Source organism: Aotus nancymaae, unplaced genomic scaffold, assembly GCF_030222135.1.
Source record: "Aotus nancymaae isolate 86718 unplaced genomic scaffold, 86718_ANA_hifiasm-v0.15.2.pri h1tg000030l, whole genome shotgun sequence".
Classification (NCBI taxonomy): domain Eukaryota; kingdom Metazoa; phylum Chordata; class Mammalia; order Primates; family Aotidae; genus Aotus; species Aotus nancymaae.
In genome coordinates this window covers 21,767,279-21,785,107 of record NW_026988443.1, presented here as the reverse complement: position 1 = coordinate 21,785,107, position 17,829 = coordinate 21,767,279, and the positions used below count along the sequence as shown (strand labels likewise).

Genomic DNA, 17,829 nt, shown 5'->3' with positions numbered 1-17,829 from the left:
TACTTATAAGTGTTGAAACATCTCAAACAGCACATACAAATCAGCTCTAGAAAGACTGGTCCAGCCAGACATGAAACATTAGTTGTCATTTATAGTTACCTTAAGTCTCTGATTGAAAGCATCAAACAGTAGTTTGATCCCATCCTGAGTCAGGTTAAGAATGAGGTCATGGCTTAGAGGAGACTATAAAACAAAAATAAAACACATTCTGAGTAACTGATTTATTCACTAAGCACCTACTGAAAGCCTTACAATATAAATGCAATGCATAGGGAATGTCTGAGTGCAGGCAGTCCCTCTCCTTCAGCGAATGATTCTTGGAAACCAGAAAAAAGCTGCTGCATGAACACACACTGTTTTTTTACTTCTAGCTTGCAGATGCTGTTTCTTAATATCAGCTGAAAAGAGCCTCTCCCTTCTGGGCTCTGAGTAAAAATACCTGGGGAAAAGGGACAAAGTTACATGAGTATACAGGTCATTTTCTGTTGAGGCTACATGGTTCACATCTACAGTATGAAGTTCACTGCTATCAAACCTACAGAGCAGTTGGTGAGGAATACAGGTCATATGAAAAGGCCTAGTCCAGGATCTAAACTCAGAAGATACTGCTTATGCCTATCAGCTGAACCTGCATTTATTGACACCCAGGTCATTCGTACCATCCACAGGGAACATATTTTTATTCTTTGATGGTTTTGATTAAATTCTAGGACAAAGAAATATATTGTGATCTGATTATGAGATGACCCTCTTACCCCTTTTCTCCCTCCCCCTGACGTACCATACCATTTCACATGTGCTTCTTTCTGAAAAGCCTAAGTCTAAGATCTAAAGAGTCACATTTCTGCATTTGCCCCTTCTGAATCCTGGGGGAGGGGAGTAGCAGAACAAAGCAGTGAACAGAACTCTTGTGACCTTAGATGACTCTCAAAATTTCTCTGAGCTCTGGTTTCTTCATGGGAATATCTTCATCCCTTCCCTCCAGGGTTGTTCTGACAACAGAGATAGCAGGTCAGAAAGCACCTAGCCCAGTACCCGCAACATAGCACTCTCCTCTTGTGTCTGCCCCGTTTGCCTGCTTTTGGTCCAATGCAATTAATTTAAAGATTCAATGTCTCAAGATTCCCCACAGCCCTGACAGAGGCTGCCCAATAGTAGAAGGAAAAACACCACCTAAAACCCCACCCTTTCCCAGCACTTTGGGATGCCGAGGCAGGCGGATCACGAGGTCAAGAGATCAAGACCAACCTGGCCAACATGGTGAAACCCCATCTCTACTAAAAATACAAAAATTAGCTGGGTGTGGTGGCACGCGCCTGTAGTCTCAGCTACTCGGGAGGCTGAGGAAGGAGAATTGGCTGAACCCAGGAGGCGGAGACTGCAGTGAGGTGAGATCATGCCACTGCCCTCCAGCCTGGCGCCTGGCGACGGAGCAAGACTCTGTCTAAAAAAAATAAAAAATAAATAAATAAATAAACCCCATCCTTCTTTAACTAGCACGTAGCTGCTCAAAAGGTTTAGTTTCTTTATAGAGCTTCTCAAGTTAGACAAAGTAAATGATGGAGATATGGCTATCAGAGACAGAGACATGAGCTGGAAGGCCACAAGCAACTGCTGGCGTTGGCCTCACTGGGGAAATGCTCTCCAAAGAGTCTTTTGGGATTAGTGCAGGTTGATTCTTTCTGCCCCAATGATCCTCACAAGGCAGCAGGACCAGGTGTACCATCATGCTTGGCAAAAACTAAAGGAAGAATGTTGTAATTTTCCAGTAGGTCTATAAGAATGTCTAAATCATTAGGTCTCAAGCAAGATAACGGAACAGTGAACTCTGACCTTGGATTACCGATATCAACCCAGAACACAAAGTTCCATTTTGGAGAGAGCCATTCAATTCAATGGAAGTAAGCAGAGTGAAGCAACATTTTAGTCTCTTTCAGGAATCTTGCTTGGAGGAGGAATGTTGCAAGGATCTGGATTTTCCTATACTTTCCCAAGATCTGATTTTTTTTTTTTTTTTTTTTTGCTGGCATTGTTATAATTCAGGATATAACATAGCAATTTTCAAAAGTAATCAGATCACTCTCAGAGTCAATGTATTAATACTTTATCTCTCTAAAACCAAAATACACATATACTATGTGGTATTTAAGCAGGTTCTTCCAGCAACCCAGCTATCCTCCATATGAAGCAATTCAGTAAAACCATCTGATACTAGTTGTTAACATCTTTTCCCTCTAAAAAAGATGGGATGTACTTGACATGCATACTTGATATTTAATTTCCAAGGTGTGATCTGCATAGAGACAAGAAGATATTTCTGAAATTTTAATGCAGACAAAATGTTTTCTGCATTTGGGAAACAAAGAGACAAATGAGTAAGGAAGGAAGTAGGCAGAAGAAGAGGACAGGACCCACATTTAAGAACCATCACATTGGCTGGGCACAGTGGCTTATGCCAGCACTTTGGGAGGCTATGGCAGGCAGAATGCTTAGGGCCAGGAGTTTGAGAAGAGTCTGGGCAAATATAGTGAGACCCAGTCTCTACAAAACTTTTTTTTGTGTGTGACAAGTGTCACTCTGTCACCTAGGCTAGAATGCAATGGTGTGACTTTGACTTAATGCAACCTCCGCCTCCCAGGTTCAAGCAATTCTCTTGCCCCAGCCTCCCAAGTAGTTGGGATTAGTACAGGTTGCTTCCTGTACTACAGGAATTACAGGTGTGCACCACCACACCTGGTTAACTTTTGTATTTTTAGTAGAGACGAAGTTTCACCATGTTGGCCAGGCTGGTCTTGAACTCCTGACTTGAAGTGATCCGCCTGCCTTGGCCTCTCAAAGTGCTGGGATTACAGGCGTGAGCCACCGCGCCTGGCCAAAATTTTTTTTTTTTAAATAGCCAGATGTGGTAGCGCACACCTGTGGTCCCAGCTACTTGAGAGGCTGAGGTGGGAAAATGGCTTGAGCCCAAGAGTGGCAAAACTAAAGGAGGAATGTTGGGGGAGGCTGCAGAGAGCAATGATCACACTGCAGCACTCCAGTCTCGGTGACAGGAAGACGCTGTCTCAAAAAAAGAAAAAAAGAAGCATTACATCAGAGTTCCAAGAGACCGTCTCCTTTTGATCCTCAACCAAAGATTTATTCCAGGCAGGGTGTGGTGGCTCATGCTTGTAATCCCAGAACTTTGGGAGGCCGAGGCGGGCGTATCACTTGAGGCCAGAAGTTCGAGACCAGCCTGACCAACATAGTGAAACCCCGTCTATACTAAAAATATAAAATTAGCTGAGAATGGTGGCACATGCCTGCAATCCCAGCTATGTGGGAGGCTGAGGCAGAAGAATCGCTTAAACCCAGGAAGTGGAGGTTGCAGTGAGCCGAGGTTGTGCCACTGCACTCCAACCTAGGCAACAAAGCAAGACTCTGCCTCAATTAAAAAAAAAAAAAAAAAAAAAAAAGTAGTGCATGGTGGCTCACACCTGTAATCCCAGAACTTTGGGAGGCCGAGGTGGGCGGATCACCTGAGGTCAGGAGTTCGAGACCAGCCTGGTCAACATGGTGAAACTCCATCTCTACTAAAATAAAAAATTTGCCAGGCATGGTGGTGGGTGCCTGTAATCCCAACTACTTGGGAGGCTGAGGCAGGAGAATCACTTGAACCCAGGAAGCAGAGGTTGCAGTGAGCCAAGTTCATACCACTGCACTCCAGCCTGGGTGACAGAATCAGACTCTGTCTCAAAAAAACAAAAACAAAAAAAAAAAAAAGAAAAAGTTTAAAGCCTATTTTCAAATTTTAGGCACCCTCAAAATTTAAGATGTCTAAATCTGATTTAGCTGAATGTATACGTAGCTATAAGCTCAAAAAGTATGCCATTTTCCCTGTTTTGATGGCTGCTACTTGTTATGAGGCAATTCCCTCGTGGTCTAATTAATGAAAGTCAGATTAGGTTAGAGATGATCTGAGAGTAAAGAAGAAAAGATACCGCCCATCCTTCATTTTATTTTATTTATTTACTTATTATTTATTTTTTGAAAATTAAGAGACGAGGTCCCACTATGTTGCCCAGCCTGGTCTTGAACTCCTGGGCTCAAGTGATTCTTCCACCTTAGCCTCCCAAAGCGCTACCCTTCATTTTATTTTATATTTATTTATTTTTTGAGATGGAGTCTCACTCTGTTGCCAGGCTGGAGTGCAGCGGTGTGATCTTGGCTCACTGCAACATCTACCTCCCAGGTTCAAGTGATTCTCTTGCCTCAGCCTTCTGAGTAGCTGGGATTATAGGTGCGCACCACCATGCCCAGCTAATTTTTCTTTCTTTTTTTTTTTTAGACAGTCTCACTCTATCGCCAGACTGGAGTGCAATGGCCCTATCTCGGCTCACTACAACCTACACCTCCCGGGTTCAAGCGATTCCCTTGCCTCAGCCTCCTGAGTAGCTGGGACTACAGGGATGCACCACCATGCCCAGCTAATTTTTTGTATTTTAGTAGACATGGGGTTTTACCATGTTGGCCAGGATGGTCTCGATCTGCTGACCTTGGGATTTGCCCACCTCGGCCTCCCAAAGTGTTGGGATTACAGGCGTGAGCCACTGTGCCTGGCCAATTTTTGTATCTTTAGTAGAGACAGGGTTACACCATGTTGGCCAGGATGGTCTCGATCTCTTGACCTCATGTTCCACCCAACTCAGCCTCCCAAAGTACTGGGATTACAGCGTCCAGCCTACCCTTCATTTTATAAATGAGAATCCAGACCAGGTATGGTGGCTTATACCTGTAATCCCAGCACTTTGGGAGGCTGAGGTGGGAGGATCACTTGAGCCCAGGAGTTTGAGACCAACCTGGAAAACATAGCGAGACCTCATCTCTACAAAATATAAAAATAAATTAGCCAGGCATGGTGCCATGAACCTGTGGCCCCAGCTACTCAGGAGGCTGAGGTGGCAGGATCGTTTGAACCCAGGAGATTGACGCTGCAGTGAGTTGTGATCGTGTCACTACACTCTAGTCTCGGTGACAAAGCAAGATACTTGTCTCAAAAAAACTAAAATAAGTTTTCTTAAAAGTTAAATTAGGCCTGGCACGGTGGTTCATGCCTATAATCCCAGCACTTTGGGAGGCCAAGGTGGGTGGATGACAAGGTCAAGAGATCAAGACCATCCTGGCCAACATGGTGAAACCCAGTCTCCACTAAAAAATACAAAAATTAGCTGGGCGTGGTAGTGCTTGCCTATAGTCCCAGCTATTCAGGAGGCTGAGGCAGAATTGCTTGGACCCAGGAGGCAGAGGTTGCAGTGAGCCAAGATCACACCACTGCACTCCAGTCTGTTGCACCTGGCAACAGAGCAAAACTCTGTCTCAAAAAAAAAAAAAAAAAAAAAAAAAAGTTAAATTAATTTAATTAATGAGAATCCACTTTGGCAGTGAGAATCCACAGTGGTTCAAGAAACCCCTGCTCACTCCTACAAGTCCCTTGTTCTGTCACAGGCACCACATGAATACTCAAGCACTTGCTTGGAGACTAAGCATTTCTTCTTTCAGAAAGATCCCTCATATGGGGGTCTCTCTAGGCTGGTAGAGGGGTATTACACGGCAGAATGTAATCTCTGGGTATTGGTAACAGGCCTAATTTTGACTCTGCTCCAAGCCAAACTGAGAAGCCTCTCAGAAATTTTGCCCACCTATAATTTACAATATTCTTCATGTCAGAAATAAGCTGTCATTTGCTTTAGGATCTGAAACTAATTGGAACAAATAGAACTGCAATAATCAAACTAGTACTCAAAAAAAGCCATTGGGGACATCTTTTAGCCTCTGTAGGCTCAAAACTATTCCCTGTGGCTTGTGGCACATAAGACACCTAAAAGGCTGTTTAACATGGCAGCACATGGTCTATGCCACAGAACTGCAGTTTTCAGAGAGTTCAATGGAGGGAAGATTGCTCTTTGAGAGTGATAAAGGGTGAACTACATCTGTTTCCTTTCAAATCTGGTATGCTATGCTAGTTAGAGATCTGCACTTCAACAATCCTGAACACAAACTAACCAACAAAGCAGAAAAGACAATTTTAAACATCTTAAACACGTAAGTGGAAGACAAGCACCCTAAAAGACCAGAGACAGTCTCTGAAGCAACCTACCACTGAAAAGTCCCTGTTTAAGGGCCTGTAGGCAAGATGGCACAGGCAAAACATAGGTTAAATTACTACTGCTCTTCCAAACCTACTTGCACTAGATTATCAAGAGCAAAAGTTTCAGAATCAAGGATAAGGTACCTGATAACTGGCTGGTGCTAGAGATTCTCCCATTCCAACACAGCAATCCTTGCCAGTCAGCCATTCCCAAAGCATCAGCTCTGGAAGTGACTCACTGCCGAGGGACACTATTTCGTTTTTTTGTTTTTTGTTTTTTTTGTTTTTTTTTTTAGGCAGAGTTTCACTCTTGTCACCCAGGCCAGAATGCAACAGCACAATCTCAGCTCACTGCAACCTCTGCCTCCCGAGTTCAAGTGATTCTCCTGCCCCAGCCTCCCAAGTAGCTGGGGTTACAGGCGTGCGCCACCATGTTCGGCTAATTTTGTATTTTTAGTAGAGATGAGGTTTCTTCATGTTGGTCAGGCCGATCTCGAACTCCTGACCTCAAGTGATCCACCCACCTTGGCCTCCCAAAGTGCTAGGATTAAATGCGTGAGCCACGGCGCCGAGCCAACGGATGCTATTTCAATAAACAAACCAGCCACCACTTACCTGTTCACTGTAGAGAACTTGGACATTTTTGACGATGCGACAGTGCTTCTGAAGAATGGCTACTGCCTGAGCCAGAGGCATTCCTGAAATAAAGCAAGACACCTCTGTGGTTATTGTGGCTATTCATTTATTGACATCTACCACTGCATTAGGCACTGGTCCCTGTAGTAAAGCCTGGGGATGGTTGGGGGCTACTAAGGTCTACAGATACATGAGTAAATAAGAGTTCAATAAACAGTAAGAGCTAGAATAAAGTTAAGCAACAAGCACTAAAAGAATACTTGGACTGTGCACAGGTGTACAACTCTTTGAATGCAAGGACTCTTTTGCTTATCTGTGGTGGTGGATATCACAAAAATCATGCATGGGATGGGCACGGTGGCTCATGCCTGCAATCCCAGCACTTTGGGAGGCCAAGGTGGGAGGATCACTTGAGGTCAGGCATTTGAGACCAACCTAGCCAACTTGGTGAAACCCTGAGTCCAAGTCTACTAAAAAAAAAAAAAAATACAAAAATTAGCCAGGCGAGGTGGCACACACTTATAGTCCCAGCTTCCCGGGAGGCTGAGGCATGAGAATTGCTTGAGCCAGGGAGGTAGAGTTTTCAGTGAGCCAAGATCACACCATGGTACTTAGCCTGGGCAACAGAGCAAAGCTCTCAAAAAAAAAAAAAAATCATGCAGGGACCTTTATTCATTTTTATTTTAAGCTCATTAACTTTTATTTTTTTTAAGCTCATTAGTGTTAGTCTATTTTATGTGTGGCTCATGACAATTATTCTTCTAATGTGGCCCAGGGAAGCCAAAGGGTTGGACGTGTGTGGAAAAGGCTTCCTGGAAATAGGGACCTCCACACTGATCTGAAGCAGACAAGGGCTCAGAGAAAGCAAAGTAAGTATGAACCAAAGAACCAAGTGAGAAAAGCACCGACTGCATGACTCTGCAGACCCCGGTTTTGGTCCTCACTCTGCCATGGTTTAAGTATGACCTGAGATAGGTCCTTTCTCTTCCTTTTTGGCATCTGTCTCTGCATATCTGAAATGAAGGCCTGTTAGAGCACACAACTTGTAAGGAACTATTTTATTTTACTTTATACTTTTGAGATGGAGTCTTGCTCTGTCACCAGGCTTAAGTGCAGTGGCACAATCTCAGCTCACTGCAACCTCTGCCTCCTGGGTTCAAGTGATTCTTCTGCCTCAGCATCTCGAGTAGCTGGGACTACAGGCGCCTGCTACCATGCCCCGCTAATTTTTGTATTTTTAGTAGAGACAGGGTTTCACCATATGTTGGCCAGGATGGTCTCAATCTCTTGAATTCACAATCCGCCTGCCCGTCTCAGCCTCCCAAAGTGCTGGGATTACAGGCATGAGCCACCACACCAAGCCAGGAACTATTTTAAAAGTTTAAAATCAGTACTGGGTGTAGTGGTTCATATCTGTAATCCCAACACTTTGGGAGGGCAGGGCAGGAGGATTGCCTGAGGCCAGGAGTTCAAGACCAGCCTAGGAATATGGTAAGATCCTGTCTCTACAAAAAGTAAAAAAATTAGCTAGGGCTGGATGGTGACTCATGCCTGTAATCCCAGCATTCTGGGCTAAGGCGAATGGATCACGAGGTCAAGAGATGGAGACCATCCTGGCCAACATGGTAAAACTCTATCTCTACTAAAAATGCAAAAATTAGCTGGGTGTGGTGGTGCGCGCCTGTAGTGCCAGCTACTCAGGAGGCTGAGGCAGGAGAATCATTTGAACCTGGAAAGTGGAGGTTGCAGTGAGCCAAGATCGAACCACTGCACTCCAGCTCCAGTCTGGCGACAGAACGAGACTGTCTCAAAAAAAAAATTAGCTGGACATGGTGGTATATGTCGGTAGTCCTAGGTACTGGGATTGCTTTAGCCCAGGAGGTTGATCCTACAGTGAACCATGATAGTGCCACTGTGCTCCCCGCCTGGGTGACAGAGCAAGACCCTATCTCAAAAAAAAAAAAAAAAAAAAAAAAAAAAAAAAAAAAAGCTTAAAATCACTCATCCACCAGAATCAATGAATCAATTTATTTTTATCAAGAATTCACTGGATTTTTACTTAAAATCCCACAAATATTTAGTTCTTTTTATTTTTTAATTTAATTAAAAAAATAGTGACGGGGGCCAGGCACAGTGGCTCATGCCTGTAATCCCAGCACTTTGGGAGGCCCTGGCAGGTGGATTACCTTGGGTCATGAGTTCAAGCCCAGCCTGGCCAACATGGAGAAATCCTGTCTCTACTAAAAATACAAAAATTAGCCAAGCGTGGTGGTACATGCCTGTAGTCCCAGCTACTTGGAAGGCTGAGGCAGGAGAAATCACCTGAACCTGGGAGGCGGAGGCTGCAGTGAGCCAAGACCATGCCATTCCACTCCAGCCTGACTGACAGAGCAAGACTCCATCTCAAAAAAACAAAAACAAAAACAAAAACAACAACAACAACAAAAACCTGCAATGGGCTGGCTAGGTGTGGCGTGGTGGCTCACACCTGTAATCTCAGCACTTTTGGAGGCCAAGGTGGGTGGATCACTTGAGCTCAGGAGTTTGAGACCAGCCTGGGCAACATGGTGAAACCATGTTTCTACAAATAATACCAAAAAAAATTAGCCAGGCACGGTGGTGTGCACCTGCAGTCCCAGCTCTCAGGAGGCTGAGGTGAAAGGATGGCTTGAGCCTGGGTGATGGAGGCTGCACTCCAGCCTGGGTGACAGAGCCAGGTGCTGTCTCAGGAGAAAAAAAAAAGCGACAGGGAGAGGCATTCCTGAATATCTAACTCTTAACACTTGGTGTTTTATCTCATAGCCCATTATAAGCAGATTTACATATGCCCCCAGTTTAATCCAAATTCCAATGACATCTCCAGTATTCCAAGGACTCACAGAGACCACCAAAAAGTTTGTTTCTAGAGTCCATTATAATTTAAACAAGAAGAAACACACATAGAGACAGGTCCTGGACAATCCAAAAACAAAGACTCATAGTTTAATGAATACAAAAACAGTGTGTCTGCTATTCACCACTCTATGGATCCCTTGTACAGTGCTTAGAGCTAACCACCCAGTGACTGGTTTTGTTTTGTTTTGAGGCAGAATCTCACTGTCACCCAGGCTGGAGTGCAGTGGTGTAATCTTGGCTCACTAAAACTTCTGTCTCCCAGGCTCAAGAGATCCTCCCACCTCAGTATCCCGAGTAGTTTGGACTATAGGCATGTGCTCCCACAACTAGCTAATTTTTAAATTTTTGGTAGAGACAAGGTCTCACTGTGGTGCCCAGACTGGTCCTGAACTCCTGCACTCATGCAATCCTCCCACCTTCACTTTCTAAAGTGCCAGGATTACAGGTGTGAGCCACTGCACCTGGTCATCCACTGACTGTTGAATAAATATTTACTCAGTGGGACTGATGGATTGTAGGGTGGGTGACAAGAGAAAGGAAGGAAAAGGGACCAACAATCACTTCATCCTATGACAGTCAGTTCACATTTACATCAGTTGATCTCCAGGTCAAAAAAATGAGATTTGCAAAAAAGAGCTTACAAATGAAGAATTAATTAGAAGGCTTTTTTTTTTTTTTTTTTGAGACGGAGTTTTGCTCTTGTTACCCAGGCTGGAGTGCAACGGCGCGATCTCAGCTCACCGCAACCTCCGCCTCCTGGGTTCAAGCAATTCTCCTGCCTCAGCCTCCAGAGTAGCTGGGACTACAGGCATGCGCCACCATGCCCAGCTAATTGTTTTTTGTATTTTTTAGTAGAGACGGGTTTCACCTTGTTGACCAGGATGGTCTCGATCTCTTGACCTCGTGATCTACCCGCCTTGGCCTCCCAAAGTGCTGGGATTATAGGCGTGAGCCACCGCATCCAGCCCCAGGTTTTTAAAAGCTCAGGGCCCATTTACATTTAAACAAACAATCTGATTCTGCCCTCATCTGAGGGGCCATTCTTCAAGTTGAAGAAAGCTGAAGGTAACTGCAAGGCTGACTTACAATCTTTAAAGAAGTACTTTTCACTTTGGGAGGCTGAGGTGGGTGGATCACCTGAGGTCAGGAGTTCGAGACTAGCTTGGCCAAAATAGTGAATCCCCATCTCTACTAAAAACAAACAAACAAACAAAAACTACTTTTCATCCTTCCATAGTGTAAGACCTGGCACATAGTGGAGACTCAATAAATGTTTGTTGAGAATATGAACAAGCTGACGCACCTCTCACCTTTGCCATTCCTGAAATGGAGGAGAATCCGTGCTGTCTTTCCCAGTGAGGATGAACAAACATCCATGTGGAGAAGGCAGACAAGCTTAGTTAGATGTCAAGAAAGAGCAAGGCTGCCTGGCTTCTCTGATCCACATGGCACATGCCAGTTTCTTTCATTCTTTTTTCTGAGACAGTCTCAGCTCATGCCCAACTAACTTTTGTGTTTTTAGTAGAGACTGGGTTTCACCATGTTGGCCAGGTTGGTCTCGAACTCCTGACCTCGTGATCCGCCCGCCTTGGCATCCCAAAGTGCTGCGATTACAGGCGTGAGCCACTGCACCCAGCCTCTTTTTCTTTTTTTCAAAGTGATGGGGTCTTGCTATGCCAGCCAGGCTGGTCTCAAACTCCTGAGCTCAAGCTATTCTCCTGCCTCAGCCTCCCAAAATGGTGGGATTATAGACATGGGCCACCGTGCCCAGCCCACGCCAGTTTCTTGAGGGAGGATTCCACTTAACCACATCAAAGGATGTCTTGGCATCTTAGGATCTTAGGGTCCTGAGTCACCCAGGGAGAAACTCACCCAGAGGAAACAAAGCAGCCATGATGACTGGTCATCACACAGCTACTGGTAAAGAAGGGCTATGAAAGATCTCTAAAGGGAACTAACTATATGAACGGCAAAGAAACAGGAGCATTATCCCAGCTCTAACAGAATGGTCAGTCTTCTAAATCACACAAGTCTTTGCCTCACAGATCTCATCACTTGCCTGCTTATAACCTCCCAATGGCTTCCCACTGCAGGGGGATAAAACCCAAACATCATGTCATCACCAAAAGGCCCTGAATATTCTGGATCTTATCCATCTATATCTTCTTTCTACTGTTCACCATGCTTCCCCTTTGTTACTTGCACACATCAAGCTCTTTCTCACCTCAGGCCTTTGTATTAGCTCTTGTTGCTGCTGGAATCTGGAATGTTCTTCCCAAAGCTGGCTTTTGTTCGCACTTTAGGTCTTGGTCACACCCCACTTCCCTGACTGCCTTATTCAATGAAGTCTCTCATAGCATTTATTTATGTTAGTCTCCTTTATATCCTCAGAGAGGTAGAATCTTGTCTGTCTTGTTCACCTCAATACCTCCCAGAACCCAATCACTGCGCCTGGCACAACTGTAGGTGGTCATGAACATCTGCGAAACAAAGCAATTAGTTAGCGCACTTAGGTCGTATACCATGAATCCTGTTGACCACTCTCCCTCTCCAGAACTCCTATTGTCTCTCTGCCAATACTACTCTCCTCTAACTTTTCCAAGTTTCTCCAATAGGCTATGTTTCTGCTGCTCCTCCCTGGTTCAACTAACCACCCAGTTTCTGACTCACATCTCCATTTGTTTTCTGTCCAAAGGCAAATAAAAGTCAACAGATTAACAGTGATCTTTTCAACTTCTCTGCATTCTAGGCCTCAATATCTATGTCTAACATCTTACAGAGTTTCTCAAGTTAGAAACCTCTAGATTCCTCCTTCTTCTCCACCTCTTCAAATCCAGTTCTTCCCAAACCAATGCCCACAATACATTTCACTAATAGGTATCCTCTTTTCCACAGACGTGCAGAAATTCCAACACAAAGGCTCCTTGATAGTATCCCAGGCAGCTATAACCAAACAGAATTGGGACTATGGGAAATCCATTTTTTCTTCTACCTGTACAATATACTCTAATTATAATACCAAATTGCTTATAGTTCCCTGCACACATCATCTATCTTTTCTACTGTGTTTCTTTTTTCTTCTTTCACTTGACTGGAAGATTTACAGCTCCTGTTTGTTGGTAGGAAGCCTTCTCTGAACCCCTGGGTCGGGTCAAGTCCCTTCTTCCCCTCCACAGTACCCTATACATCCACTACTTGATTATAATAAAAGGAACTATTGCTATAATCCTTCTCTATCACTAGACTAAGCTCTTCAGGGAATAAGATTATTTAAAAAATTATTTTTTATTTAAATAGAGACAGGGTCTCACTATGTTACCCAGGCTGGTCTCAAACTCTTGGCTCAAGTGATCCCCTGACCTCAGTCTTCCAAAGTGCTGGGATTACAAGCATGACCCACTGTGCACTGTTTATTACTTAATTATCAATGTTTGTGAGCAGAGTTCACAGAGGTAGATGATGCCTCCAACACAGTGAGTCTTCAGTCTCTGCGGAACAAGGTAATCTTGGAGAAGGTCATTTTCTCCACTGACCCTTTAAATCTACCTTTTTTAGTACATTTCAAGACTAATTTCAAAAACAAATTCAGAGATTTGCCTCCACATCAATACATTCTGTAACTCTCATTGTAAACATTTCAGGGCTGGGCACAGAGGCCCACGCCTGTAACCCCAGTACTTTGGGAGGCTGAGGTGGGAGGATCACTTGAGGTTAGGAATTCAAGACCACTCTGGTCAACATGGTGAAACCCTATCTCTACTAAAAATAAAAAATTATCTGGTGGCGCACGCCTATAATCCCAACTACTCAGGAGGCTAAGGCAGGGGAATCGCTTGAACCCAGGAGGTAGAGGTTGCAGTGAGCTGAGATCGCACCACTGCACTCCAGCCTGGGCGAGAGTGAGACTTTGTCTCAAAAAAAAAAAAAAAGAAAACAAAACATTTCAAATCTGCACTGCCTTTACTTACTTCACCACTGGTCAAACCATCAGGGACATTCACAGAGATTCTGCTTGGCCTAGGTTTTCCTGTCCCTGTGTTGCTGGTATTTACCTAATCGTCCAACATTATATCACCAGGAAGGCTGCCAAGGAGCTGCCAGGATGCAGCTCCCCATTGTGATGCCAGGCAGATAACTGCATCTGCATTTGCACAGATTCCAATAAGAAATCTGGTGATAAAGCTGAGTCCACTCTCAGAAGTATGGACCAGTGGGAAGCAGGAAATGCCTGTCTGTCTACTTTTGTTTATCGTATCTCTCGCTCAGCCTGTCTCTCACCTGGCAAAAGGAGAAAACAACACCTAACTTACAGGCTTGTGGTGGCAAGAGGTAAATATTGCCTGGTTCACTAGCCTACGCATGTAATTCTAAAGCAGATTCCCTTCCAAGACCTATCCCTACCTAATAGCCCCAAATGTAGTTTGGATGTGTTCAGGGTTGGCGAGGAAACTGACAGAGGTAGAAAATGGCTCTATTTTTAAAGTCTGGTGAAGTTGAATGACCACCATCTCTTAGGCAGACACCACGTAAAAATGAATTTTAAGACCCATGGGAATTATGAAGGCTCTGGCTCAGTCTATGAGCTTTCCCCTAAAATTTGATTCTGGACCCAATATACAGAAATGCCCTTCTCACTCTTTTTGGTTGCTATTTAGACAGTTTGAAAGAACTATGTAAACCCTTGATTCCTGGGAAACTAGCAGAGCTAGGAGTCAGAGTTTGGGTGTCAAAACAACAGCTAAGAGAAGCCTTGCTCTGTCACTCAGTTTTCCGGAAACACGGATCTCAATTAATATTCTAGTAACTACTTTTTGTCTTCTTGAGACAGGGTCTCTCTCTGTATCACCCAGGATCATGCTCAGTGGTGTGATCATGACCCATGGCAGCCTTGACTTCCCAGCCTCAAGTGATCCTTCCATCTCAGCCTCTCAAGTAGCTGAGACTACAGGCCTAGCTAACTTAAAAAAAATTTTTTTTTGTAGAAATGAGGTTTCACTATGTCCCCTAGGCTGGTCTTGAACTCCTGACTTCAAGCTATCCTCCTGCCTCAGCCTCCCAAAGTGTTGGGACTACAGTCCTGAGTTACTGTGCCCAGTCCCTAGCCACTACTTTTGACCAAGGGACTCTGAATGTTTGTACCACCAAGAGATCCCCAATCTAGTCACATTATCACGCACAGTTTGAAGATATGGCTGTGGTTGTTACCCAGCCCTGAGAGGACCTGGCTTGGGCAGCTGTCAAGGAGAGGAGAGGAAAGGAGTTAACTAGAAGCCAAACAGCATTAGCATGGTATCACTAGCCTCCCAACCAAGCTCTTAGTGCTTCATGAGAGAATGGAGCATTTTGTACCAGCTAACATTTTGGAAAGAACTCTGGAGGAGTGGTAAGTTATGAAAGAATTTGGCCAAGACCCCTCAATTAAACCAGCTCTTGTGGTTGGGCACAGTAGCTCACACCTGTAATCCCAGCACTTTGGGAAGCCAAGGTGGCTGGATCACTTGAGGTCAGGAGTTCGAGACCAGCCTGGCCAACATGGTGAAACCCCATCTCTGCTAAAAATACAAAACAGCCAGGTGTGGTGGCGGGCACCTGTAACAACTACTCAGGAGGCTGAGGCAGGAGAATCGCTTGAACCCAGGAGGCAGAGGTTGCAGTGAGCCGATATTGTGCCTCTGCACTCCAGCCTGGGTGACAGAGTAAGATTCTGTCTTAAAACAAAACACCAACAACAAAAACTGGCTTTTGTAACACACAGGACATATGTAGCCACTAAGCACCAGCAGGGCCCTACCAGCAATCTGTACCACTTGGTTTCTCCAATACACTGTCTCCACAGACATGAGTCTTCCAGAGTCAAGGATAATCTACAACCCAGTGGAGCAGCTGATTTAGTCCAGTAGCTCACACTAGAGTGACTGAAGTTCAGGCCTGCATAAATAAACAGCACCAACACCTACCCCACCCCCTTTTCTTAGTGCTGGAACATCAAAGTAAACACACAGGTTACTAAATGCAAACATCCTTGTACACATAAAGGTAGTGATGTTGGGAATGGAGAGGGTGAAGGGAAAAAACTGGGCCAATAAACCCCAAAATGACCATATTGCATTTTTTAGAAACTAAATGTTACTTCCCACAAATCCTATTTCATCAAATCTTCACCTCTCACAACTGAGGTCTGAGTTTAGGGGTACAACATCCCACAGAGACTACATTTCAAAAGAGAGGGAAGTGGGGCTGGGCTCAGTGGCTCATGCCTGTAATCCCAGCACTTTGGAAGGCCAAGGCAGGAAATCACGAGATCAGGAGTTCGAGACCAGCCAGCCTGGCTAACATGGTGAAACCCTGTCTCTACCAAAAATACAAAAATTAGCCGGGTGTGGTGGCGCGTGCCTGTAATCCCAGCTACTCCAGAGGCTGAAACGAGAATCGCTTGAACCCAGGAGGCCTAAGTTGCAGTGAGCAGAGATCGCGCTACTGCACTCCAGCCTGGGCGACAAAGGGAGACTTCATCTCAAAAAAAAAAAAGAAAGGGAAGCAAATGGGATGTCCCTTTAGTACATATAAACTCAACTCCCTTGCTCAGAGCCCCAACAACTGATCATGGGTTCCAAGCCTAGGTTTCCCCCCCAAAAAAGGGGATGGAAGCTACAGCCCAGAAATGCAGTGGGAAACAGACCACAGGCCACAGTGGTGATCAGAGGGGTCAGCCACTTCTCAGCCATTGTTTAGTCTGTAAAATGGAAATGGTAATAACAATAGTACATATCCTCAGGCGCCCGCGAGGGGTACTAGAGAGAATTACGTCTACAAAGAGCAGGGCCTGGGATTAAGCATTTGGGACGAGCCAGCTATCACTGTCTTTACTACCGCTGTCCCACTGTCCCAGAAGGGTTCCTGCTGAGACCCGAGACGAGCAACTGACAGGCAAATCGAGCCAGTCGGAGCGGGTATCTAGTGCCTGGAGCCCAGCGAGACGAGAGGGCGAAAGAGGTGAGGAGCTGCGGGCGCAGGGGCTTGAGAGACTGAGAAAAGAGGTCGGAAGAGCCCAGAAGAAAGCAAGGACCAGCGAATGGGGTCCTGACAGAGGACCTCAAACTCACCCAGTGTGAATTCCCATTGCTCGTTCCCCAAAGAGCGTTCAGGCACCACCTCCAGGTCCAGCATTGGTTCGGCTCGCCTGGCCCGGGCGGCCTCTCTGCGGCAGCGCAGACGGGACCGGAGCTGAGGAGACAAAGCAGCGGCTGACAGGCCGCCCGCGCCGGCCCGCCACAGACCCGCTTTCCACCTCCTAACCGGGCGGCAGCGGCGGCGGCACCAGCCCAACACACCTCACCTCACTTCACTTCACCTGCGGCAGCCGCGGCGGTGGGGGCAGCGGCGGCGGCCGGAGCGACTGCAGCAAAAGTGGCGTGCCGAGCCGTAAAGCGCGGGGAGGGCGGGGCGAAGGCGGGAGAACCACCGTGGGGAGGAGCCTGAGGCGGAGCCACGCACGCGCAAATCTGAGTTCCGCCGCCGTCGCCGCCGAGGCTGAGCCTGGCGGGGCTGTAAAGTTGGGAACGATCGGGGCTCTAGGAGCGAGAAGTCCAGTACTTCGTGAGCCCCTACATCTGTGTGCTACAGCACACACACGTCACATGTCTACACAAAGCAGGGTTCACCACGCAACACACACGTCACACAGCTGCACAACACTCGTCTGCTGTCTACACACACGTCCCACTGACAATTCACTGGTAGCAGAAGGCGAGTACAGAGGGCAAGTTGAGGCTCAGCAGGAGGGAGGACGCGGAGTCCCTGAGCCTCAGGGCCCCCACCGTCTCCGTTGGGGCCGGAGGTGACGCCGGCCGCAGCAGCTTTTAGTTGTTCAGGAATGACGGCCCCACCCAATCGCCCCTGGGGCAGGGGTCGAATCGAAAGCGAGTGAGGACTGTAGGGGTTAGCGGTGGGAATTGGTTGGGGGAGAGGACTGGGTTGAAGGGGAAGGGGTTGGGCCAGGCCTCCCTGCTGACCACATCCAAACGTGCGCAGCTCCCCGGGACCGGGATCCGAAGCCACCCGCGCAGCGTGTACTAAAGCTGTGGGGTCTTGACCAAAACCCCTTGGCGCTTTCTGTGCCACAGTTTTCCTAATCTGCAAGGGAAAGGAACGCTCCTCTAGCACGTTCAGCCTGA

The 17,829-nt window shown here is 46.1% G+C and overlaps 1 protein-coding gene across 3 annotated transcripts in view; it reads right to left on the bottom strand.

Annotated features, from left to right (window-relative positions):
• PHAF1 (phagosome assembly factor 1) overlaps window positions 1-17,055 on the bottom strand; it is a 37,797-nt gene extending 20,742 nt beyond the window's left edge. Inside the window, exons 1-4 of one of the 3 annotated variants that reach the window (XM_012468259.3) lie at window positions 16,992-17,055; window positions 16,759-16,879; window positions 6,740-6,822; window positions 100-183 (exon numbers count right to left, since the gene is read on the bottom strand). In XM_012468259.3, the coding sequence (XP_012323682.1) occupies window positions 100-183; window positions 6,740-6,822; window positions 16,759-16,822 (231 nt within the window). In that variant the 5' untranslated portion in view covers window positions 16,823-16,879; window positions 16,992-17,055. Of the gene's footprint in view, window positions 1-99; window positions 184-6,739; window positions 6,823-11,879; window positions 12,136-16,758; window positions 16,880-16,991 lie in introns of those variants that run through there. The other 2 variants (XM_012468261.2, XM_012468262.3) reach the window with 2 other exon arrangements.
• Window positions 17,056-17,829: the final 774 nt, after the last annotated feature.